The 27,476-nt window shown below is 38.8% G+C and overlaps 1 protein-coding gene across 1 annotated transcript in view; it reads right to left on the bottom strand.

Moving 5' to 3' along the window:
• ZFYVE9 (zinc finger FYVE-type containing 9) overlaps positions 1–27,476 on the bottom strand; it is a 56,817-nt gene that overhangs the window by 16,281 nt on the left and 13,060 nt on the right. The window contains exons 2-10 of the mRNA XM_027648952.1: positions 24,844–24,948; positions 20,129–20,233; positions 17,291–19,368; positions 12,406–12,505; positions 8,736–8,912; positions 8,261–8,430; positions 7,407–7,530; positions 5,568–5,690; positions 4,495–4,650 (exon numbers count right to left, since the gene is read on the bottom strand). Coding sequence (XP_027504753.1) covers positions 4,495–4,650; positions 5,568–5,690; positions 7,407–7,530; positions 8,261–8,430; positions 8,736–8,912; positions 12,406–12,505; positions 17,291–19,368; positions 20,129–20,198 — 2,998 coding nt within the window. The 5' untranslated portion in view covers positions 20,199–20,233; positions 24,844–24,948. The remainder of the gene's footprint in view (positions 1–4,494; positions 4,651–5,567; positions 5,691–7,406; positions 7,531–8,260; positions 8,431–8,735; positions 8,913–12,405; positions 12,506–17,290; positions 19,369–20,128; positions 20,234–24,843; positions 24,949–27,476) is intronic.

The following is a 27,476-nucleotide window of genomic DNA, read 5'->3' as shown; positions in this document are numbered from 1 at the left end:
CTTGGTGAGGTTCTCGGTTCCAACACGACCATAATAATCCTTTCTACCCTTGAAGTGTCTGAGGGATGTGAACTGCCAGCCTGAATGGGATTCTGCACCTTTTCTGTGTGGAAGAGGCCAGGCAAAGTGCAGCTGTACAGCCCCATGCAGATCCCAGACGTGTGGCACTGCCCACTGCGATGACAAAGCAATCAGACATTTCCACTCGAGACTGGTGCCAAGTGCTGCAGCAGAAGGGGATGACTCCTTATTTTTTCCGTTTCAGGAGATGGAGCTCCAAAGCTCACACGCCTGGGATGCCTTAATAAGAATTTTTCAGCCAACGGAAACATGAAAAAAACCCTTAGAGTGGAATCTGCAACTCAGCTGTTCAGCCCTTTCCTTCCATAAGCCACAGCACTATAAATGACTCCTTCTGACACGAGTAGCTCACACAGTGCAAGCTCCAAGAGGTTACCACTGCTTTAAGAGGGCAAATTACTGGGATTAGGTAGTTGTGCTGCAATTTGTTATTTATAAGAGCATGCAAGAGCCTGGATGTGGACAGCACGGGAAGAATCAAAGTGTTTTCCTACACATTTCTCTTCTCTAGTGCCCTTTTCAATCAGCAAACCCAAGTCAAAAAGCCTCTTTGGGCCCCACAAACATTTCTGCACTGACCAGGGTTTGTCAGCCTTTCCTGCCACATCTCTGAAGGTGGTTCCAAGCCAAGGACCCCCTGAGAAGCTGCTATTACATTGTCAAACCCAACCCACTGCACCATTACACATTTTAAGCACAGAACTGTGTTTCAGAAGCTTGTAGAGAAAGTGTAGGTGTCAGAAAAAGCTTTCAAAAATAGCTATCCTTCTCAAAAGCATGTAATTTAATTTAAAAAATATCACAACTTCCTTTCTAAAGAAGTAATCTCAGAGTGAGCAGAAAGGTGCCTTTCCTTTTATTAAGTTCCAGCACTTGACATCAGACAACTGACATTATTTAGAAGTGCTTTAGGTGTGCATGATGCATCTAAAGTAGTTCTGCAGGAGGTCAGTACTTACTCTCTTCTCAGTTATGCTGGGTTATCCTTGACTTTAAATCTTAAGTATCTCTACAAAGTCCTTTAAAAAAAACATGCTTTTCTCCACTGATGTGATTTCCCTTCAACTGTGATCCATGCTGGTTTGAATTCTTCACTTAGTTATCTTCCTCTGCTGGACAGTGTACTTTACACAGTAGTTTGGCAATCCCTTCTGGACTCAGATAAAATAGTCTACACCAGGAAAGGCAGAAGGGAAAAAAAAGAATCCTGCGGTTTTTTTATTGTCCTCAATATGTGGTGAAGCCAGGTAGATGCTTTTACCAAAAATAGTAAGGTTAAATTCCTAATGTATCCTTCTATCTCTTGGCTAATGCCAGGTCACAAAGGTGGTATTGGCATCCAGTCTCAGGGAAGGCTTAGGGAAGTCAGCCCACATTTGTCCAGCCTCATTCCACTGTCACCAGGAACAGCCAGGAACTGCCAAGTACCCAACACTGTATCGGCATCCTGAAAACCCCAAGCATCCCAGTTCTGCAGCAAGAGGTCCAAAGCAGTATTTACCTGTGAACAACCCTGCCACATGGACTTTCTTCAAGAGCAAATGAGCACATTTCCTTTGGAGAAGAAACACCAAGAGCCACAAAGAGCCACAGAAGAGACAAGATCGCGACTGTACCTTGACGGCACAACACATCTGTAGCAGATGCCAGCACTGAGAAAAAATCAAGTGAAACTCCACATTCAAAGTTCTGACCATGCTGAGCATCTTTTTATTGAAACACATCAGCAAGTAATTTGGAAAGAACTTACTCCTGTTGGCAAAGGCCATAATGCTTCACTTACTATCAGTGAGTAGCTGCTGCCAGTATCCAAAACTTTTTCAGGCTAGTCTGTGGCAGTCCTCCAGACATGACTCATGCACCTTATTTGATGTTTGATTTTGTATCCATCCTTTCACATAACAGTAGCAGGGGTGTATTACTCACTCAGTTAACCTTTTCTCTGTTCAGAACATCTACTTTTTGGGCCTTTTTATAGCTCTGCTCTGCATTATTTACCACCATATTTAATTAAAACCAGGCTGAGTGAAAAATACACAAACTGTGTCTGGGATAGATCCACCCTCACACAGAACATCCTCAAACCCAGGGTGACCACAAAGCCATTTCATGCAGTTGCCAGATTTACATTTTCACTCCAGAAGTAACAGTAGCATTGATTGTATTCCACCAAAGAGCTGATGCACTAGGGCAGATCTGGCAGTGCTGTATTAACACATCCAACTGCCTCAAAGTAGCCATTCAGAGGGACAGAAGTTCTCATTTTTCCATTCACTGTCAGGCTTATAGCCAACAGACAAGGATAATCATGGGATTACTACCACAACAGTACAACTACTACAGCCACAACAGAAATCATTAGCTTCCAATTTCAAAACAAGAGAAGCAACACAGCAGGGAGCTGGATGACAGAGGGGCCAGAGGAAAACTAAAGTGATGAAAAGTGAGCAGCAACTAATACTTGCCTTAACTGACAACTTTAGTTTCTTATAATTCACATGCACACAACCTATAGCGAAAAATGCCATTTTTCCTTCAAAATCTCTCTGTTGTTCTACAGTTAGAAAGTCCTACAACCAGAGCACAGCTTAATGTTGGGGACTTCCCATAACAAAAGTAATGAAGGCTCAGGGTGGTGCAGCCTTTTTATTTTTAAGAAAATGTTTTAAAAAGAAAACTTTTACTAAAGGGAGCAAATAAAAAACACCACAGAATTTATTTCAATTTCCTGATTACATTAAATGTAAGCCAATCCATTATGTAATGAAAAATGAAAAGGTGAGGCAGAGAGTTTTAAATAGCCTCTAACTTCTAATAGGAATTCTCATTTGCTCTAAATGTCCATCACCTCATCCTAGGAGAGGTGCAGGACCTCTGAAATGAACAGCTTGGAATGAACAGCTCCATCTACAACAGCAGGAAAACTGCTAAACACTTCCAAGGAACTACAGAGACCAAACTGAAACCCTGTAGCATCCTATCCTGTCTCTCTGCCTGGATAAAGTTCAAAAAAGCCCGAGTCACAAATATGCTGATATATACTTCTCTCTCTCAAACAACCCATGCCTTGGAAAGAAAAAATGATCGATATTGGGAGAGCATTCCAAAGTGCTATGGGAGCTCACCCAGGTGCCATGATCTACAAAACCTGGAGGCAATTCTATTGCAACTGAAGGTGTCTACTTGTACTTCATGTCTGAAATACAACACAGAGCAAATCCTACCACAAGAAAACACAAAGTGGAATTCTTAAACTGTGACATTTGTGTTCTGATTAAGAACTGTACAATAGTAAGCAGCTCTTTGCACCAGTAGAATTGTAGAATATCAAATTACTACCACTACAGTACTAAAAGAAGAATTCCAAATACATTATGTAGGAGTTATAAATTATGCATTTCTGTAGTGTAATTATACAGAACTTCACAGCAATATACACACCAAGCTGGATTTCTATCTGCAATATACATATATATATATATTTATATACACATGCTTGCAATTTTTCATATCTATCTCTCTCTGAATAACATAATCAGAAGATAAAGAATTGCAAATGAATTGAGGTTTGGAAAGGTAGCTGTTTGCAGTGTACACAAGATCACATGTGATAATAATACATTCTGAACCTGGCAACTTCTCTGAACAAGCTGACCTTTGTTGTATCAAGACATTTTAGGAAACAAAGATCATTATTTTATTAAACTACTGGATTCAGTCACTCCAAAGGCATTGCAAATTATAAGCAGAACCCTTTGTAAAGGTATTTTCAGCACATAACCTTAATGTGATCCAATTTCATCTCTGGAAAACTAGCTTATTTTCCAATCAGTGGAACCAAACACTTGCATTTTTCCTTATGCAATGATTTTTGAATTCTAAAGTTTAACAACAACTAGAAGTGGAAGCCTATTTACTTAGCAAATGTAAAATGTGCAAAGGTTTACATAAAAATCTTGCAATTGAGGTACAAAAATTCAAAATTCAGGGATAATGTCTACAATGCCCTACAATTCCAGGCACACATATACAGATATATTTGTATTACTTTATAATATAAGTAGTATCCCCATAATGTGGCAACAGAGACAGGTACTGTGGGAATCAAACTTCTGAACTACCTAGTCTGGGGATATTGAACATAGTATCCACAAGAATTCTCAAAACTTTATTCCTGGCTGGAAGATCTTTGGAGCAGCTCCCCAGCTTACCAGCAGCTCATTAATACCTTTGTTTGGTGAGATGATGATAACACTGGGTACTAACAAACAATAAGAACTTATCTCCCTATCAGCTTCAATCCTTATTCTCTTTTTATACTCTTCTATACAAAACCAGCCATTTGCTGTGACAGAAATGCACCTGAGCCAGTATGACCCAATCCAAACCACCTTTAACAGCGAGCACTCCTACCTGCTAAGGCATCCCGGTAAAGCTGCACAAAGTGGTTGAAGATATCCTTGGGCAAACACTTCTCATCAGGCAAACACTGCAGGAGGATGACGATCTCCGACTGCCCCACCGCGTGCATGCCTTTGGTAGTGAAACACCAGCACTTCCTGTTCACATCTGCACGGACAAAACAGGGCTCAGGAGAGTGGAATTTCAAAATATAGCCCCAAATTTCACTGCAGGAAGACAGCTCTTGCAAGAGGCAGTTTTACAGCAAGTATTGTTGTGTTATCGGTCACACGGATAAAATTACGTCCTAAATCTGCTACCGTGCAAGAAAAGCACGCCCAAGACAAAGGCAGCTCCATAATTCCCAGTTTACAGCTAAGGAAGAGCCAGAGCATTACAGCTCCCTGTGAGATCTTGGGATTAACAGCACAGAGCAGACTTTTAGCAGGTTCTGTATTCAAATTAAAGGACAGGATTGAAGTGTGAATGAAGGGGCCTGGGAAGAGGCCAGGCTGTTGGCTGTGCATACCATGATCCTGACAGCTACACCAGCTTCCAACAGTGATATCTCTCTTAGGATGGAGAGCTGAATGTCAGGTCTTTTCATGAGACCTCACTGTGCTGTTCTGCTTCACATGAATGCCAGTAAAGACACATGCTCTAAGCTTCACAGTTCATTTGCTGAGAATTAAGTTATTTCAATAAAACCTCTATTATGTATTACATTTTTATACATATGTAAAACACTGTATTGCAATCTAAGAGATGCTGAAAGGCTTGTAAACATCTTAATTTATTAAGTTATAAAGCACCCTGCCCTACCAAGCTGGACAGGAGACATAGATCTCCAAAGCTGGAGGCTCTATTAGTATAGTTTATATTTGCCACACAAAATTATCTGCACTGATGTCTAAATCACAGAAAAGAGCCTTTTGTAATTTAACTTCATATGGCTCAGTACAAACTTGTCAATGTGTACACATTTTCAGAGACTATCCTACCAAATAAAAATGCTGCTGTTCCTACTAATAATATATACATTTCCCCTCCCATAGACCAAAACTTATTTAATAATAAAAACTTACAATTTACTATTTTTACCATGGACAGCAAATTAGCATTTAAAACAAATACTAGAGGGTCAGGGCCACCATCCTCCAGCTGCTGCATGACAGAGATCTGAGAAGGTCTCTCTTCTACAGCATAGTCTGTGAAAGAAAAACACACAATGAAATCCTTAACTTACTGGTACAGACTCGACATTATAATCAGACAACCCCAATTCTGATGCTTTTTAGTCTTTTGACCTTTTAAATAAACACTTATTTAAGTATTGCTGGCTTGACTGATTGTTTCCTAGGCTGCTATTTTCAAACTTTAATAGCACTTATGTAATAACCTCTGTACACCCTTTAGAAAGGTGCAGCTTGTTTCACAAATCAATTATTTTTTGGTATCAACTGAAGGAGAAAATTGAAATCAAATTGGGAAATGTGTCACGGTGTCAACTGAAATCCCAAATGACAAAGAAGTTAAAATTGTTATTTATGGCACAGTAAAGCAGAAGGGCATCAGTCCTGGACTACAAACACCAAACACCAACACATGGTCTACCCCTGTGTCAGGTAGCTCACACTTTCTGTGCATTACCGACAACAAAGGTAACAAAGAGAGGAACACTACATGAAACAGCATTTTTTATAATCATGGAAGGTCTGAAGCCAGTGTAAAATGGATCCCAACGTGAAACTCCAAAGATGTCTGTAGTGTGCTCTATGATTAGACTCAGATGATCAGCAAATTAAAATTTTTCATCCCTGTGATTATAATCTACTCAGCATTAAACTTTAACAAAAAACAGCTGCACTGACTAAAACAGATTTTGAAAGAAATGTATAACCTTCCCAGCTAAAACTATCTAGAAAGAAAGGTAATTTTGCTTTCCAACATGAAAAATTATTTTTCTATTTTTAATAGAATTATAATATGGGAAGTAAAATGCTGCTAAGAAAATTCAGTATGTGACAGCACATGAAACAACAGCAACTAAGTATACAAAATACAATTTATGAGGGTATTTATATGAAAGCTGAAAAGCATATTGTAGTTTCACTCATTTTTTTGTGGAGGAGACTGAACAATCAGGCATCCATATGAACAGCTAACACAGGAGGGAACAGATTGTTTTGAAATTAAATGCTGCTCACATTTTGGTTCTGACACTATTCTGCAATAAAAGGTTACTTCCAGCTTAACATTAGAAATGCACAGTGTCAGCAAAATATTTAATACGAATAAAAAAAACAGAGATGAAAAAATAAGTTAATTCCAGGAATGTATTAAAGGATGTCATGAATCAGACTGTGGAAAGCAATTTCAGATAAACAAATACACATTTTTTTCACCTTTTAAAAATTAGTTTTTAATTTTCTTAAGCCTCCTCCATTTGGATATTCTGGGAGGGGACATCACAATGACTAAAAGCTTCACTGTGGGCCAGGATGTGCAATAGTGTTGTTGATACAGTGCTCAGGGATGCCTCAGACAGAGCTGATGTTCCAACAGCATTTCAGAGAAGGGAACATGAATATTCATAGGACTAATTAAAATCTATCTCTGTGTGGAACATTCCCCACAGTCCGATTAGTGAAGAAATTAGCACATATTTCTGGACTGAAGTTAATTCTTTTTGCTTTGTGTTTTATTTCTTACAGGAATTTCACTGCAAGGTGAGGCTCTTCCCAGAGGCTCACAGGGACCAATGGTGCAAATGAGTGTCCCAAAATTTACCCAAGAGTACTTAGTGAGAATTTCCTCAAATACTCAGCATATTGCCAGCATCTTATTTTTAAAACAAACACAGTAAGCATTAGGTTAATTGCAACTGGTAAGCATAAAAGCCAGCAGCCAAATGATACCCTCACCTCCTTTTACTCCAGTGGAGATGAGAATTGGAGGAAGCCCATCTTCAGGAATTAGATTCATTGCACTGCCAACAGGACTGCCAACCTGAGTTATATTTCCCGAGAATACAGAGGCATTATCAGTCTACAAGAAGGAAACAACAAGGAAGGACAACATTACAAAAGCAATAATGATAAAACTGAAAGAGTTGGCTGACTAGATTACTACAGATGTAGGTGAAGGAGTCTGTGTCTGCTGGAGAACCAACAGCACCAAGTAATTTGGCTCTTTAACAAGAGATGATTGTGTGACGATTCCTGTATATGAACTACTACTGAAAAGTCTGCTTAGACAGAGACTGCAGCCCTCTTCTCTATCACCACACAACTCCATTTCTTCACAAAATCTGTATGTACCTATCAGAATTTTTTGTGGAGTCTCAATTCCACTCATGTGTTATGGTGGACTTCTCATTGTTACACTATATCTGCACTTGCCTGCATACATCATTTTAGGACAAGCAGAGCGTTCTTCTGATTCATGCTATGACAATCTTACTGTTTCAAACTCCTTACTGACCATGACACACCTCTTGGAAAACATGTATTACACAAATGTCCTTCACACACAGGCTGTACAGCCAAACACTTGGAAGCCACACAGACAACAAACACTGGTCAGTACTCTGCCCCATAAAAGCTCATTTCAGTTCCAAACACACGGTTCTTTTAAGCACTCTGCAAACATTAAAATAAGGAGGACACTTGCAGTACAACAAACTAAGACAAGCCTCAGCAGATTTCCTTGCTCATATACTGTCCATGTTCAAGGTAAGGAGGTATTTTGAGTGGTGAACAGTGTAAGGCTCCCTTACTTCTGCTGATAAAGAGTTGTTGGCCATGGGCTTTGACGGATCATGTGACACTGCCAAGGTTCCTGTGGAAGTTGTCCCAGCCACTGTCAGTTTTGCTGCATCAGCAACTTCTCCATTGGGTAATATCCCATCAGCAAACCAAACACGCCTTTGTTCTCTAGGCTGAGCCACTGGGGAGAATGTAAGAGAAACAAGATTTAAGATCTCACAGCAACACTAGCTGGAAAATTTTAGTACAGAAGTAGAAATGTGGACTCCAAGGGACTTAAGACATCACCTAGTGCCTTCCCTATGGCAGCACCATGTATAAACACAACTGCTGAGAACAATTTACTTGTCCTTAAAGACCTGATGTCTCTGCTGACAGCAGGAATATCACAACTGCCATTAGCTAGAGTATTTGGAATGGATGAAGGGCAGATATTTTCCAAATTCTTGCTACAGGTGAACTGAAAATAAAAAGAAGTCCTCTTACCTTCTGCTCCAGGATGCTTTAGAACTCCCACAGGTACCATGACAGTGGGAGGCGGAGAGCTCAGGGCGCCCGAGGCCTGAGCCTGCTGCAAAGGAGGGATAGTAGAACAGTATTCAGCAGGATTGTTAGGGTTAGGGCTCTGGCTTGAGGCACTCATCATGTTCTCCCAGGCTTGAGCTAAAGCAAACAGAGAACAGGAACCATGAACACAGAGGAAGGTGTCTAACATTCCAAAACACTGAGTTAAGTTCCCAGCTGCAGTCGGTGTGGACCCTGCCACCTTCCCTTCATGTGAAAGCCCAGGAGACTGTAACTGAGGAAAAAAAACCATATCAGGAGGAGAAACAGCACTGCCCCTGTGCAATAAAACTATCAGTTCATAAAGAAATATTTTCTGAAAATTATAACAATACACTTTTACTTGAGTGGTGCTTACTTCCTCATGATCCATTTTCTTTCTTCTTCAAAGATTCTACTGAAAATACTCAATGTATACATAAATATATATATATATATATATCAAACTGCATGGACAGACACACATTCCTATCACAAATGTTTCATAACCCACAGAAGACTTAAGCACATTTATCTTTTGTACATGATAAAAAGCACCTTGCATTTCTTTTTATCCAGGGCACATCAGCACCGTTTATCCTTAACTGTAAAAAACTCCTTATGCTCTTAATTTGGAAGGCTTGACTTGAGCCTTAATTCAATTGACCAAAGAATAACACATAAAACTTCTTTGTCAAAAATATCCATGACAGGGAAATCTCCAAACATCCAAAATAGTGACAGACTGTATCTCCACAGTACTACTTCTTTTTTCACTTGTAAGGAAAGCAGGGTACCAGAAAATTCAGATGTGTGCTTGCACCTTCAACCATATTAGTATGTTACAAATGAACACATTCTTCGAGTCAGGCATTAATATTGTGCCACCTAAGGTCTCAGAGCATGTACATCTTTGGGTTCCTTGGACTATGAATTGTTAGAAAACCAAGGTGAAAATAAAAAGACCAAAAAAACCCAAACAGAACCCAACAGAACACAAATTCTCCTTCTTCCCCCTATCAACCTGCAAAACCAAGAGTGAAATGCCTGTCAATGGTATTGAAATTCCATTTGAGAACGCTAATTAAAGTGAAGCACTTTTTAAACAGCAATTCTGTGTCATTTAAGGTCCTGAAAGAAGAAAGCGTTAGAAGTGCACAAAGTTACATCTCTAGGACCGTTTTATTAGAAAAGTCATAGCATGGTAACAGAACTTTTTTAAAGCCTTCTTTAAATCAAGTGAAGTGCCAAGTCAGCATAGGTACCAATTGAAAACAGAGTAACAATAGCACTGGAAACTGATGGAACACAGCCTGGCCATGGAAAAGTGCCAGAAAACACAAAACCCTCCCCCCACACCCAGTGAAACACAAACCAGGTACTGAGCAACCAAATGAAACAAAGAATTGCTTTTAAAGGGTGATTCCCACCCCGGTTCCAAGACTGGGCAAACGTTAATGTTCACCTGCTGCACTGAGTGGGGCAAAACCCCCAAAACCTGTACTGACAAAAAAACTGCAAGGAGCAGGAGGGCTTGGAGACCACGAGGCTACAGGTTAACTAACCAATAACCCAGAGCATCCCCACAAGCCCTGCAGCAGGGACAGAAAGGGGGAACTGGGCCCAGCCCACCAGGGCAGGCAGCAGCCCCTGGAATGACCCAGGCAGGGGTGTCACTGCTCCCTGCCATCAATGTGCATCCGTCTTTTGCCAGGTGTATTTGTAATTCCCTGTTCTTGTACTCCTTGAAATGTGTTCATTTCTCCAACTCAGAATTTAACATAATATTTTAGCACCCCTTCAACGTCATTACCTGGGACTCAGTTTTAATTTCTAGATATTACAACCTACAATTCCCTGTCACCTTACATATTTGGCCTACAGTAAAGAATTATTAATAATTAAAATCTACCACTGCACACTGATTAATTTTTAATATGTTTGAAACATTTAATATTTTTGGAATATTTTTTTTAAAAATGATTCCTGTTTAATAACAGAAACTGTCTACTAATTTCGAATTTTCATCTCAAGATGAAACACTCAGTTACTTTCAACCAAACCTGCATAACACTGAACAATAAAGCTATGAGCTTCTAAGGTTAGTGTTTTAGTCTAGATGTTCAACAAATTAGCAGATCTTTCTGAAAGCTGCAGACCAAATAATCCACTACCCAGTAAGAAGTAAAGATACTGTCAAAATTACCTTGTCTGAATGCTGATACAAACCAGAATTTTCCTAACTGATTTTTGGTTAAAATTACAGCAGCAATCTTTGATAAAAGTCTCCAAAGTTTAACTAATCATTTGCAGCAGAGGAGATTCCATGAAAACTGTTCAGTAATTATCAGGATAGTTTGTTATCCTAATGGCTAAAAGTTTGCATTTAGAGCCTGAATTTGTCTGATTTCTTATTCTACCTATGACATGTTAGAGTGCACCTGTCAGACCTTCATCTACCACTGAATTAACTTCTGTCAGCAAGTCTCAGTTATCCAATATATATTTATACCTTGAGACAAAGCCGCCCATTCACCTTCCCATTAATAAACCCAAGATGAAGTGCCTGGAATTTCTCACGAGGAGACAGGTTATCTCATGATTTAAACACTCACATGGGTCCTCTCTCAACCTCATCCAATTTTTCAGCCTTCTCAATTCAAACCATAAAAACTGAACACTGACTCTTCCAGCAGCAGCTGTCTCAGTGTCATGGACATAAGTCAACTGGACAGATAATCACCCACCTACCCAGTGGTATCTGCCAGCACAGGAAGGTCTGGAAATTCTCACAGGCCTCAGAGAGAAGAACACTCTGTTTTTGCCCATATTAACACCACAGCTCTAGGGTGTTAATACAATAAAGGACAACATACAAAATACATTCCAGAGCCCTTTGGTTAAAACCAAACTGAGTCTTTCCTTACTCCAAGCAGAGGTAACAGAACTTTTTGTTTGTTCTACACGTCAACTTCAGAGCTACTGGTGACCTCTCTCCTGTGTCCCATGCTCACACCAGGCTTTCAGCCACAGCACCACCCTGGGTTTGACAGTGCCCAAAGCAACAACCCAAACTCAGTTGTCCACATTCGTGGACCCATTTTTAGACCAGACCTCCCAGTCCAGTACCACAGAGTTAAGAAGAAAGAAGAGTTGGATTAATTTGTGGATAAATACTACCTTCCCAAACTCCTATAGTGCATCATCTAGAGGAGGCACAACTGCATTACTCTCCTCTTTGGCATTCCATACTGAAGTATAATAGGTTATCTACTCAGGCAGCAAAGGCCACAGAGTAGGCTTCTGAATTAAGAAAACAAAACAAAAAAAAGTCCTAAATCACAGTTTTTAGAATCCTGGTAGAACATTCACAAATAAAAGCTTTCAAACTCACTGTAACCTTACCAGGTTTTGCCTTTTGTCAACCATATTTAGCTTAGAAATCTCCACTCTCCACAGGGATTCCATGCTGGCCTCCCAGGGGCCTTTATGTTTGAGAATACTTACCCATACAAATAAAGTGTTTTGATTTTTTTTTTTTTTTTAAATAGCAACACTGCAGCTCCACACAAAGCCAGTGAAGTGCCACATCTTGTATTCTCTTTCCACTTACCATTCATGAGCACTGAGTGGCAGATCACACACACTCTGGCTTCCTTTCGGTCCATGTACAGCAGTTTGCACTTCAGGCTGCAGCAGGCAGCACAAAACACCTGGAACCAAGGGGAAACAACTGAAGTGTGGTGCAAAAACAGGGAGAAACTGATGGATTTGGACAACAGAATATCTGCAAATATATGCAGAATATAGAGGTAAATTACGGGTATTTTCCCACTAAAGCCACAGTGACCAATACTTGCCAACGTGCCTGTGCCACTAATCCTGATGCAGCACTATTTTGTGGAAAACAGAAATTCACGTTGTCCTGAGACTGCACTGGGGTGTTTTTAAAATGTTTGGCATAAATGACAATGGGTAATAAATACCCCCTACATTACACTCTAACAGAATTAACTTCAGTCATAGAGCACGAGTACTTTCTAGAATCAAACACATATCAATGCACAAGTTTTCCATATATATAAGACTGCTATGGCACAGGTTAATTCAAACAGATCATTTTTCTTTGCAGCAGCACAATTCATCTCTATTAGCAACTCTAATTGTTTTATCTCTTCATATATAACAAGCTGTTCCTCAGTTGAGACTTTGAACAGTGAAGTATCAAAATGTTTTAAGTGTTCAACATACAAACCAAGACATTTAAGAAAGTTGAATGACAGTATTGCAAGAAAATTGTGCTCCATCTATCTAAAAAAAAGCTCATATTGACATGGTTACAAACACTACAACTTCACAACACTGGAGAGAAGTCAGGGACTGCATTTTACACACACTGGTTGCTCAGGAGGCATTGTCCCCAGGAGGACAATGTGCTGTGGAGATGCAGGTGCAGAGCTGGTGCTTCTCACCTGAACCAGCTCTAATAACTCCTCAGTCCTGGGTAGAAAACAGGCTTGAGGCTTCCTCCAGACAATCAAAACCACAAAACATGAGCACGGTTCGTGCACCAAAAAGCACACTTGCATGCAGAGATAATGATTTCTTATTTGTTTGAAATAATAATATTTTCTTTATTTAAAAAGAAACTATTTCCTCAGGGTTATTGTTCAGGTGATGTGAAGATACTGATGAACATCCATTTCATGCAGAAAGGTGATGTCAAACGCAGGAAATCTAGAAACAGAAGTAGTTACCTAACAAATGACTTCACACAGCAAGAGAGAATTTCAAATTTTAATTATAGGTGGATATTATCTCTGCAATCCACTGTGTATTACTATGATCTGCAATGCTTTCTAAATCAAATTACTCCATCACTTCAGCAAAATTATTTCTGTAATACAGACAAGAAACTACACAGAATTCTCATATATAAATATGTGTAAGCCTAATTAAATTTCAACCAAGTTAAAGATCACACCAAATTACAACTACTTTGCAGCCTGTTATTTGCAGTCTTTTAGTGGAAAATGTTTAAAATAAGCAAATCTAAGTTCCGAGCTCACCATGAGCGCTGAAAATCCAATGTGAAGAAGGAGCTCACCCTGCCTAACTACAACCAATTTAAATGTTTCCTAATTATGTCAAGGGAAACATTTCAAAACCAAGATATGAGTAAGTATACACTGGCATTTCCATGCAAAAATAAAACCCACCTCTTCACATATGTAAAAACCTTTTTTAAAAAAAAAGCAAATGTACTTTGAAAATCTGATTTCTGCATTTACACCTTAACCCAATTTACAAGCATTCTAGGGAATATTAATAACAATATCACAGTATATTTTAGAGACACTTGACATCATTTCAATTCTCTGGGCAAAACTGCCAGTCAAAAGTTCATTCAGTATTGAACATGGAAAAATCAATGTCTTCAACCATAAATGAAGGACCGACACAAATTACATCTAATTTAGGACCCTTTATCAAACAACATGTTGTGCATTCAGCAAAGCTCCCAAATGTAATGATCCAAACATTAAAAGAGAAAATAGAAACAGTGACAGGACACCCCCTCTAAGGCTGCACCCTCTGTAAGGCGGCATCAGCCTTTAAGAGCAGTAATGCAGAGAACACAATCCACTGACAAGTTAGACTTGTTATTATAATCCTCAAGTCATTATCTCAGTATATCATGCTATAAAAAAATAACAGCAGTGTCAAAGCAAAATTTGATGTTACTAGGGTTTTCAGGTTCACTGGGAGTTGTTAAAGCATTAGTTGCTAGGGGAATTGGTGGGTCTTTTTATATTTTAGTGGGAAAATATAGTTTTGGTTGCCGGTAAAAAAGATTGCATACAAATTTTCTGGTTTTCCTATCAAGGATTATCATTTCATCTGACAACATAAAGTACATAAATATATATAATTTGTATATAAAATTATATATAAATACATATCATTTATGAATGTGTTCACACAAATTCTTCAGGTTCTTAATTCAAAATTTACTGTAAGTGTATTACTTCCTACCAATCCCATGAGGCTCATATCTTCCATTAACTTTGCAATTATTATCCTGAAATTAAAAATTGAGACAGACTTCCCAAGTGCCACTCAACTATTTTTAAATGCAATGTTCATTCCCAAATGAAACAGGTACATTCACCCCTACTATAGTAATCTGCCACAATGCTGAGAAAGCTTAAAAAGAATCTGCTGTGCTAAAGCTTGTGTTCAAAATATTGAGACCCGTGATTTCTCCTAGAAACAAATAACTGAAGAGTTGAAGACAATGCCTCCCCAGTTCTTTAGGGGAGATTCAGACACTTGAGAACAGGTATTTATTTCTCCAGCCACTACAGCCACATCCATCAGAGCTTGCCTGTCAAAGCCTTTGGTCTCTCTCTGCCCAGAACCCTTAGAGGAATGAAGGATGTGAAGCAATTTGCAGTAAGTGCTAAGTATTATTTGACTTACACTGCTTCTCAGCATTTATTAAGCAGTGCTTTCTGCCATATCTTTTGGCTGCACTTGTGCAAATTTGGCCCAGACAAACATTAGCTAACCAAGGCTTCTAAAAACAATCCATTCTGAGGATTATTCTAACACTGAGAATATAAAATACCACTATGTGACTTTTCACAGCTCAGAAACAGAGCAGAGGGACCTTTTCTTTTATCTATTCCCCACATGTAATCCAAAACAACACTGGTTGTTCTTCTCAAGGTTTGTCAGAATAATGTAAAAAAAAAAAAAACCAAAAAAAACCCCCCCAAAAAATAAGAAAAAAACCCACTCTGCTCTAGCATTGCAGTTTTTATCTATTTTTTATAGATATTTTCATTTTCTACACATTCATTTGTGCAATCCAGAGCTTCATTACAGTCATTACAAAGAAGCAATTAAATCCAAGCAATGAACTTGTTTAAAACACAAAAATAATTAGAAAACATTACTGTAAATGAAAATTGAAGTGATATTTGTTAAACTCAAAAAAAAATGAAACCAGAAGAATGACATTAATAACTGACAGTATAAGTTAATATATCAAAGCTAAAATGATGGACATTCTGCCTTACAGATTCTCCTTAACTGGAACAAGAAGAAGAACGAGGTCTCTACACAAAAGGCAGACATGAGCTTTATATGATGTTTATTGATCACCTGCGGTGACTGGCTCCTCATCAGGACTTCACTGCAACCAACCTGCAACAGGATGGGCAGAAGCACCTGGAAGTCCTGGACCAGTGCACAAGGAAAGTCTCCTTAGGCTTTAGAAGTGTCCTGGGGAAGACTGTTCAGCATATCTCAAAACCAAATTTGAAGAAAACCTGCTGGTGTTGCAGTGAGAGATGGAACGCTGTGCATTTTGATTACACAGGGACAGAAGGGACACATACATATTCCATTACAGAGGAGCAAGCCTGGGGTTTCTGCTTCCAGAAACAGCTGGCATGAGGATTTGAGCTTTCCTCATAGATGTGCTTCTTTGAGGTCCTTTATTCACATCATTCTGCTTCCCTGTACTCTTCTGGTAGCAAAAATTATCACCCAGAGCAATCACGAGGTCTTTCAATCAACTTCAGAAACCTTTGAATAAGGCCTAAATGAACCAAAGCTATCTTTACTCTAGTTCTTAGTTTTAGTATTTCTTTTTAAAATACTCATTAATACCTACTTGACAAGAGTGTTAGTTTACTGCTTTTGAATCATCATTTTTTCCCTAACTTCTTATTTATGCCACTGACATGTATTTCAGTAAAAAGATATTTGGAAATACTTTACAAGTTAATCATTCACCATAAACTCATCACATAAGAATTTGTGTTTACATAGATGGCACACAGATAAAAGTTTAAAAACCCCTCAATATTAAAATATTTCTTATACAACAAAAAGTGATACAGAAATTATGTTTTAGTTGTCTTAATTACAAAATTTCTCCCCATGTGCACACATATCTGGTTACAGGTCATTTACTGTTTTTTTTCCAGGAGTAAATTTATGTTTCAAAACATGTAAATATTATTTTAAGAAGTGTAAGCAATATGAGAAAAGTTAGGAAAGAAGACTGAAAAGAAAAAAGTTGATCAGCCATTCCAGCAGGAATGCCTGCAATTCAACAGCACACTTTCAGTCCAAAGCAGGATGTTTCAGTATCTTTAATGGGGTTATTGATGCAGTAATTTCTGTAAACTAGTTTCCTGCACTTTGCCATTTTATAAGAGTTCAACATAAACCCAATGATGATGATCATTGCAACCAATACACTGCTCATACAGGCTAATAACAATCAGTTATTCTTTATTAGAACACTAAATAGATCAGAGCTTAGAAACTCTTTTTTTCCCTTCACTCAAACACAGATTTTTAGGAAGAGATGTCACAATTAACTATAGCCAGTGGCTTAGAAAGCCCTCTGATCTGATGTTGTGCAGTATCAGGAAAAAAAACCAACAGTGTTTTGAGCTACTCACAAAATCTGAACTTACCTTCCCACAAGCTCTGCAATGGTGCCTTCTTTTGGTGAATGTAAATCTGGCCTCACATTTCATACAGTTTGGTGCTTGAGAATCTGGAACCCACACTGGAGCCACCTCACCCAAAGTCGTAAAAGGTTTTCTGGCTGGAGCTCCAAACTGACCAGCTCTGAGATCATTATCTGGACTATCTGGGGCTACTGCAAGGCACGAACTATTAGAGACTCCAGATTCATACTCATCCAAATGTTCCCCATTAGTACCAGTACCAGAGGCATTTGAAGATGTTTCACCAGGAAACGTGTCTGCTGTATCCCCTAACTGTGTCTTACCAAAGACATTTTTGTTTTTACTATTACCTCCACAATTTGGGGGAATAAGATCATTTTGTAAGTGGTCCGACAATGGCTTCGGAATCTGCAGTTTCAGATTTGTAGGCTGTTTAGGTCTTGCACCACCAAAAGGAACACTGATATATTGCAGATTAGTCACTGGTTTTGGTGAAGTTTGCCCTTGCATGGATGAAACCTGACTGCAAAGATTATGTAAATAATTTTTCTTTATGTGGTCACCAGTGCTGTTTAAAATAAGACCACTCCCTTCTGTGGTCTCATTTCCTCTCTGTTCATAAACATTAGTGTAACATTCTGACTTGCTCTCCTCAATCTCCTTTTCCTCTGTTACTGAGTCTTCCTTGGAGGGTAAAGTCTTTGGAACATGAGCAACAACTGGGTTCTGCATTCCATAGGAATCACAACCATTAGACAGAGAGCTTGCTGCTGATGTAGCCATCACATCAGAGAGACTGGGCCCTTCAAGCTCGTCTATACCAGTCCCCTTTAAGTCTATGCCTGCCTCCATTGCCCCATCTCCACCTTCTTTGCTATTACCACATGCATCATCAGGCTGTTTGGTCTGCAAAAGTCTTTCATTCTCTCCTAGAGTTTGCTTACTGTTCATCTCATTCAACTTTGTCAGTTCCCAATTAGCCATCTCCTGAGGTTCAGGGTAACATTCTGCCATGCCGAGCAATTCCGTTGTGCCGAGGTTTTTATCACATTCAATGACTTCGCTTTCAGTGGCACAAACATCCTCAGGGCCAAACTGCTCTGCAACACATTCCTTGTGATTGCCACTTCCAGCCACATTAGGCTGACAGGTTTCAGCGAGCCCAGACAGGCGAGACTGTAACTGCTGGGTTGTTTCCTGTTCTACAATTAAGCTTCCATTACTGGAACCAGGAGAAGAGTTTTTAGCTTCTAGATCCGTTCTCTGAGGAATGGCTTTACTAGTAAAATTTTCAACTGACACACAGTTTTCTTGCATTTTAACAGTAGCATCAACTGGTGTCTGTAAGAGAGTCACTGCATTTATCCCTGCAGTTGTAGCTTCTGAAAACAGCGAATCCTTACTCATATTAAAATCATCCTTTAATCGAGAGGAGGGGCATGCGATGCTCAGGCTTTCAGATGAAGCATTAACCAAAGGACTTGCAGAGTCATCTTCAGTGCATGGCCTGTTTACTTGCTTTTCAGTATCTGTATCCTTTTCCGTGGATCCATTTACAGTAACACTCAACTGGTCACTCTGACGGTTCTCATTATCCAGTGTAAAGCCAATAGTGTCCATTAGGGATTCACTGCTGTAATTTTCACAATCCAACAAATCTCCACTCTGTAGTGTTCTGTCACAGTTGTGCATGACTGCCACCACTAGCACATTTTTCTCCTCTGGCAAGCAAGCTGTATTCCCACATTTCTTTTCCCCTGTTTCCACAGTGTGACACTGATCATCACGATTACTGTTTCTTTTAATCAACTGATCGTCTGCTGCTGCCTGATCATCAATCCACATGGCTGGGGTCTCTGGGCTTATGCTAAAATCCTTCCCATTAGCACAGTGATCCCCTCCTCCTGTTGGTGTAGTCGCTGAATGGGACAAGGAGAAAGCCTTTACTCTCTGCTGACATTCATTAGGAGTTGTAGCTTCATTCACGTTGGCCACGGTTGGGTTGAACGACAGGCGGCGAGAAGGCGGATCTAGGATCTGATTCCACTTTGCACCCAGCAGGGTAGGTGAGACAGCGGCATCTGGAAAAGGGTTTCAGTAAGAGAACTTACTGTCCTGCTGAAGCTACAGGTTCTATTAATTCTGTTACATTAGAATGCCCCAAATATAAATGCAGAGATGTTCAAATACGGGCACAATAATAAAACGCATCTGCCATAACCAACATTTTTGGATCAACCATTAGCAGTGTAATTGCATAATGTTTCCGGAACTCAGGAATTTAGAGCTACATCAATTAGTATCAGGTTGAATTTGCAACTTTAAAGTACTGATTAGTATACTTTAGACAACTAGAAGTGCCTAGAAAGACTCTCACCCCCATAAAATGTTCAACTTCCTTGACAGCACAGAATTAGCAATTAGACTAAGCAAAAAATTTAATCCTTCAAGGATAACTTTCATTATATGATTTATGTGATCTAATAAAACACTTCTGCAAAAGAAGCTTAAAATAAGTTTCGCCTGATTTGTTTAAAAAAAATGATTTAAATATTGCTACTGAGATTAAGCTTCACAAAACCTTTCTTTAAAAGTGTACAGAACATTTGCTATTAAAAGAGTGAGAGATTTTACAAAAGTAAACAAGATTAATGGAAACAGAAGAGAATACTAAGAAACACTGAAGGCATACCATGCAAAATTAACAGATGCTTTTTGCAAGTTCTGAGATTAATTTGCAACTCAAAACCAAAAAGGGTGTCACAGATCTCTGCCTCTTCAATACTGCTCTCTGTAGAATACATCTGATGTGCATCTATAATCTTGTTCAAAATGACTCACCTTCATTTTGCTCAAATTCATCTAAAACCTTATCGAGGTTATATGCCTCTGCTTGGAAATAGTTCTCCATTTGTCAGGGAACGACCACCAGATCCTTGTCTGAACCTGCCAGAGAACAAATTACAATCAGATACTTAACCTTCAGTCAAGCAGTGTTCCACCACCCAGTGCCCTGATTTAAGGGGAAAAGAAGTCCTTTGGAAATCAAATTTTACATACGTTACATACATAAATCAAAAGTATTTTCCAGGAATAAAAATTTTTTGTGTGCTTAAACTTGCTTGATTCAGATTAACAACCTCCCCAAACTTGCTCTGGATTTTATTACCTCCAGTCTCTCACATTAATGTGTCTGGCCATCAGAATCACCATAATGGTAAGAGCAAAACTGCTCTGACACCAGTCAGAAGAAACCAGCCTAGAGAACCAGAAAGGCCAACCAACAATCTGAAGACCCAACTTTCAGTTCTGTGCTACCACCAACTAGCTCATGTGGCTTTGAACAAGTAGTTCAAACTCCCTGTGCTTCTGATTTTTTAATGTATACTAGCCTAGCAGTATTCTGTGTCACTCCTCAATTCCCAGAGATGCTTCAAAGATTCATAGTTGTAAAAGTTGGTAAGGGACTTAATGGGTGTTACTTGAATTGTGCTGGCTCTTAAAATGTCTGCTTTAATAATCCTTGTTTCCCTGAAAGGCAGGCCCTGGAAACCTAGAAAAATGCACACAAGTAAATAGTGTCATCAAAACATCATGCTCTCAGGCTACAGAGGAAGACGACAAGGGAGAAATGAAAAAAAAAAAAAAAAAAAAAAGAAACCAAAACAAAATCAAAAACTCAACCCTAAATCATTACATAACTTTCTATCTTTACACAATAAATAACATTTTGCCCTAACAGTAGGAATATGGACTTCTTTCTTCCAAATCCTTGTAACAAGACGACATCCAGATTCAATTTTTGCAAACATTCACTACCAGCAAAGACATTTTCCCTGGGAAATGTGTGCCATAAACCTATATACCACAGAGAGACCTTGATTTGATCTGTTCTCTGAACATCACCCAAAACAACCTTATTCTCTTCAGAGTTGGCTTTCACTGTTGTGAAATAAGGCAGTGGAGGGGGAGAGGGTGAGAACCTTGTTTTGCAGTATGGAGCAGTGTTAGACCCGACAGTTTAATTAAAAACCTGCTCTCTTACAGCACAGATACAACAGACACGACAAACAGCAGAGAAGTTTCCAGTTTAAAACAATACTTTACCATCTCCACCAGAGCACCTGGATTTGAGGAAAACATCAAGCACCTGTATTTGCATTACTACAGCATTGAATGTGGTTTGTATTTGTTATGGGCAACAGCTATAATTAGGTTACTGGTACAAAGTTGTGCACCAAAATATCACGAAATGCAGACTTCAAGTTTTTATGGTTGACTTCAAATTTGATAGATGGTTGTTTCAAAGGGTGATCATGATACAACATAAATACATTGCTATTTAATATAATCAGACTAAACCATGTTATAATCAGATTAAATCATATTTTAAAGATATATACAAGAGTTAATTTTAAGGTAAACCGGTCTAATAGTAACTTAGAAATTGCAAAAAAGCATCAACAGAAAAAAGACCATTTTGCAAAAAAATTCAGAGATAAACCAGATTTGTCATCTTACAAACTCCCAGATTTGTCCTCTGATCTGGGATTTTAGATAACTCCTGCAGGCAAAATAGATGCATGCCCATATCATTTACATGATGCACAGGAAAAGCTGGCCACCTTGATCACAGGCCGCATTTCAGAAGTCTCAAAAAGACTGTTTTGTACAAAATACCATATAATTTCACATCAATTTATAACGTATTTCATTTACATTATAATAACATTCCTGCCTAGCAAACAATTGATGAAGACATGAATAATTATTCCTAGGCAATGTCCTACCACTGAGGTCAGTGATATGAAGAGTATTTGTCAGTGAAGCACTGCAGGATTGAAAAACGTCACACAAAATTTTTGTGTGCATGAGTTCCAGCTGAACAGAGAAAAGACCTTTTATATCACCATTGTTATTTCACTTACTGATGTACCAGGATATATGGAGAACCTTTTATTTTTAAACTCACAGTCACTAAGCTGACAGCCACACTAAATGAGATCTCATTGTCTGCACAAGGAGGTATTGCTCAGAAAAGGTCAGCTGCAAATCTTCAGGTCTAACATCTAAAATTATTATCATTATATTAAAGAACACAACAATCCCAGAAGCTTTTCTAGAAATTTCTGTCCAAGGGCAAAACACACTGCCAAAGCCACACAAGTCCTTAATGCCCTCTGTCTGACAGAAAAGGAGGACGAGTCCTTGTGTTCGAACAGATCCCAGCGACGTTTCCTGATTATACATTGTCAGCAACTCATTTTTTTGCCAGTTGAAGATCTAATGCTTCAGCTCTCCACAGCCAGCAACTCAAGATCAAAACACAAAATAAAATGCTCTAACACAGCATGCTGTAATAATTAGGTAGCTGTTTTCCCTATGGTTTATAATTTAATTTTATTTTTAATATTTTTGTGAAATATCTAACTTAAAGAAAAAGAAGTATATTCCTTTACAAGTCTTTTGAAACTTTTGACTGCAACCCACAGGTGCCACTATAAAGACTTCTGGAATTATTCTAGTCCCAAAGTTCCTCTTAGTACAAAGGTTGGAACGACATTTTTAAAAGATCCTTAATAGTTGTATAAGTTGTACTCTTTAGTATTGCTCATCTATTCTAAGTCATAGCATGGAGAGAAGCTCAGGAGCAAACACACAACTCAAAGGGAGAATAAAACTAAATCAGGAAGAAATTTCAGTGGCAATTGTAGCTGCAAGCTGCTAAAAAGGAGACACTTCCTAAGTTAGTATATATTGGGATGAACAACACGAAGGAGAGGATATTGTGCCAGTGCAAGGAGAAGGAGACATAAACCACCAATGAGTGAAAAGCATAAGATGGTTTTTCAAAAATACAGTGCTCCATGCAAAGATTTGGCAGAACAGACTAACTACAGGCAAAAACCCCCATTAAATATTAAAATTATATATTTTAAGTGTGTGTACAAAAAAAGATTAATACAATGGTACCATCCACTGGTATAGTCAGTCCAGAACCCAAGACCACTTGTTACCCATTGCAGAATTATCTTCTGTCTTCCAGGGCAAAAAGCAGATTAAAACATGCAGCCTGTCAGATTAGATTATTTTCAAGCTCCCACTGGATCACAGATCATGCATAATTCAGAAACTCTGTGTTTTACTTATCAATTTCTTCATACAACAGCATGGGCTTATCACCACCTTCTTTCCTAAAACTTAAGTATTTATGTTTTATGAAGTTTACATGCTCTGCTGTCCCCTGATGTCTAAGTACAAAGGTGCATGTCCCAGAATATCTGTGTCATACGTACACAGAATCACCACCCTCATCACCACTGCACTCAGACATAAGGCAAACTTTAGCTGAATAGTGGGGAGGGAAAGAGATAGAAATAAAGGACAGAAAAACCTTCCTTAAAGCTAGATGTTTTTCTGAACAGGCTTGACCTTGGAGACTGCCTCTCAAGCCAGCTCAGATATCCCACATGCCAGCTCCTTCTTGGGGAATGAGCTGTACCAAGAGACTGGCCTTGTGTTGCACCTGCAAAGCAGCAAGACTCGGATTTGTTTTGGTCTCTGTGATAAGGAATTATGTAACCCATGATGTTCCACACTGCACATCCTAAATTACCCATGAGATTTTTTTACCACAGGAACCGACAGCCTTAAGCCTTTCAAATTGTCCTCAACAGTGGATGACCAGCACACAATTATATTAAAACTCTATAATAAAAATGCACCAAAGGAAATAATACCAACATACAACTATGAGCCTCACAGCAAAAGGCCTAAAAATCAGAGAGTATGTACAGAAGCAGAATAAGATCTCAGGATTTTCTATCATGCTGTCCTGTGGAGCCTACTCTTGCAATATGAAACTGTGAACCTACATGTTTCAGTAATCTCTTACTAAACAAAATGCTCAAATAGTTTATTATAGTCCTCACCAACAGTATACATGAAAAGCTCCTAAGATGGAAGTCACAAGGGATATGATCAAACGGAAAACAAACATTGCTTTTTCTTCCTGATAAAAATCAGATACCCAGAAAATGTCATTTTCCCACAGCATGACCACATGGAACTACAGATCAACTGGGCAAACTAATTTATTAGGTCTGGTACTCCTGAAGACTTCCTTCAATCCCAAGAAACAATAGTCAAGTCCAAACATTGTACCAGCTCCCTTTGGTGATCTGTGTATTACCTGCCCTTGCAGGGAAGCAAGCAAGCACCTTTGTTGTGAAGAACAGTTTGTTCAGAGTCCAGGAATAGTTGTATTTTTAACTGATGAGATCTGTCTACAGCACAGGCTGAGCAAGAAGACTTTGCTCACCTCTCCCCTCTCCCAAACAAAATAAGACACAATCTTTGCACTAAAACAAGGCAATTACTTTCAGTAAAAAACAAAATAACAAAATGTTAAAACTACTTCATCATCTTCTGTATAAGAGATACATCCATAAATAAATTCTATGTATATAAACATATATCCATAAGAATACATAACCCCCCGTGTATTTCAGGTACATAATGAAGCATTATTTTCTAAAGCAGAACTTGCCTCTTACCTTTTTCTCTTACACATATGTTAGGAAACAAATGCCCCCGTGCCTCCTCATGGTGACTGCAGCACAACCAGCCAGCTCTGCTGAATCGGGGTGTTCTACTTGATCCTAGAAAGAAAGAAAATACAAACATGTATTTTATGATTGGCAATTCCACCACAAACCATGCTTTTTTCAACACATGACTGCAGCCAGCACAGGCACATTTGCCAAATGCTGCAAGTTTCCAAGGATCTGGATTAGGTTTGCAGCTTTAAATTCAGGGATCTGTGCACTATGCCACTATTGCTCTCCAATAGTCTGGTGAAAAATGTTGCTAATAAACCCCACATTGCTGCCTACCTACTATTATTTTTCACTTAACTGTAAATCCTCAGAGTAAGGCAGCAACTCCAACTGTCCTCGCATTCCTGATGACCTTGACTGTAACAATTTATAAACCAGACTCTGAAATTAATTATATTACACTACAATAGGCCTTCCAAAAATAAAGAGCTAGTAGCTTTGATACTCAACAAAAATTCACAGCCCTCTGAATTCTGTAAACTGTATTCATCAGCTTCCCACTGATTTTGTTAAACAACTGGTTTTTGTCTTCAAATTATTTCCCCTACAATCTTAGGCTCCCTTCATTTCTTAAAGGCTTCTTCTCACAAAAAACACAACAACATCAACATTCACTATCAGGGAAGACCAAAAAAAAAAATGTCTTCAGAAGAAACTGTTTTGCTCTCCTAACTACAGCATTTCTGTAGGTCAGGTGCTCATTTTCACATGTATCTTAACAGTCAGCATAGCTCAAAAATCCCACACAGCCATGGGCAGAGAAAACAGGCTGAGTTTATAACAAAAAGTGCAACAAGGAGTAAGATAAGTTAAATTCATGTGTTAAGGTTTGCTGGTGCTGGCATTTTGACCTGTTAGGTAGTTGAAATATTTATTAGTGCTCTGATGAAGCTGCTGCATGGTAGAAAAAAATCTTAAACCTCCAGTAAAATGAACAGAATTAAAAATAAAAAAAAAATCAGTTTTCCATGTATGAAAGCAATATTGAATGCTACACTACAATTTTCCCAGGGTTGTTTATTATTCTTTTCAGAAATAAGCTACAGTAATAATTCCAGGAAACTAATGAACTGAATAGTAACACTCTGAGTAGTACTGTTTCCAAACTCAGAATCCCACAGCTTTGGATGCCAACAGAACTCTTCCTGTATACAAGTACAATTTCTGATGCTATATATATACTTCCACCTCTATAAACTAGATAAATTTTGGATATTTGAGAAGTAGTAGATATTATCTTATTACAATGTTCTTCTACAGGCTTCCTATGCATGCAAAAATGGAGTGAAGGAAATTTAATTCCACTGAAAGGCTTCAGAATAAGGCTTTTCAAAGGCCTGTCATGTAGTGTGGCAGTGGAGAAGGTTCTCTGTACCACCACCACAGCCTCTCCTCTCGTGGAGGAAAATGATTCAGTTTTCATGACCCCTTTGAAAAGACAGATCAATTAATGACAATTCTGCCTGGGATTTATGACAAGGCCTGTCAGCTGCGTCCTGAACACTGGACACATTTCACATGAACCAGTCACACATTAACCACAAGGTTCAAGCTCCCCTGATCAGAAACGGATCAGACCTGGCAATCCCCAGCTGAACCTGTGCTGACACCAGCACCCTGAGCCACCAAGCCTTCTAGGCAGTGATATTCAGGGCAACAGTGTAGCTTTATTATTCATTGTTTTCATTCTGCTCCGCTCTCCTTGTTCCATTCTTCCCAGGTAATGACTTTTTTGTCCGTAACCATTCGGCACAGAAGAACACAGATCTAATCAATGGCTCCCAGTCTCCAAAGCAAGCTTGGAAGAGCTATTACCTGGAGGTCCTGGAGCTTTTTGTTTACAGTTCAACATTTACTCTCAGCAGCCATTTTCCCTTCCAAAGATCAATGCAAAAATCAAAGCAAGCTTACAGATATGAAAGTAATGTGTTTAAACAAAAAGCAATTAAAAAAAAAGTAAATTATGACGTATGGGTTTAATGAAAAAGCAAAACAAGTTGGCAAAAGAGCCAAATTATTTTTTCAATAAGAATTTAATGTAAGAGAAGTATATTTAAATAAAAACCTGGGACAAAAAGAATATCTACAAATGAGCGTCAAGAATACTCACAACAACATATAACCTCAGGTTTATTAGGTTTTTCATGAATCACACAGACTGCTAAAAAAGGGGTTCCATCACACCTGAAAAAAAATACACACATTTCCACCTAAAATTTATGGGCCCACTGAGACCTCATTGCAAAGGGAGGAGGCCCAGTATCTCTGCTGGCCCAGTTTGCTGCTTTAAGCAGTTGAGTGTCTTATCTATTCTGCTGGTGGTTGCTGAACATCTCTGTCTCCTGCCCTACAGTGACATCACTCAGGTGCTGCTTTGGTTATACCCTCCATGTCTGATTTCCCTCAGGAACTCCAAGAAGGCGACTACCAATTACTGCAAAAGCAAAACAGAAATTGAAGAGAAATTTGACAAGCTGAGACGTGCACAGAATAAAGAAGTGATGAAGAAGAGAACCAAAGAACTCTAAAAGTATAAAATTAGAAATATCTTCCACAAAAAAGGAATGTAA

Source organism: Corapipo altera, unplaced genomic scaffold (genome assembly GCF_003945725.1).
Source record: "Corapipo altera isolate COAL_440 unplaced genomic scaffold, ASM394572v1 112, whole genome shotgun sequence".
In the NCBI taxonomy this organism is placed as follows: domain Eukaryota; kingdom Metazoa; phylum Chordata; class Aves; order Passeriformes; family Pipridae; genus Corapipo; species Corapipo altera.
Note: the sequence above shows the minus strand (reverse complement) of the source record. Positions and strands in the feature narration are given on the sequence as shown.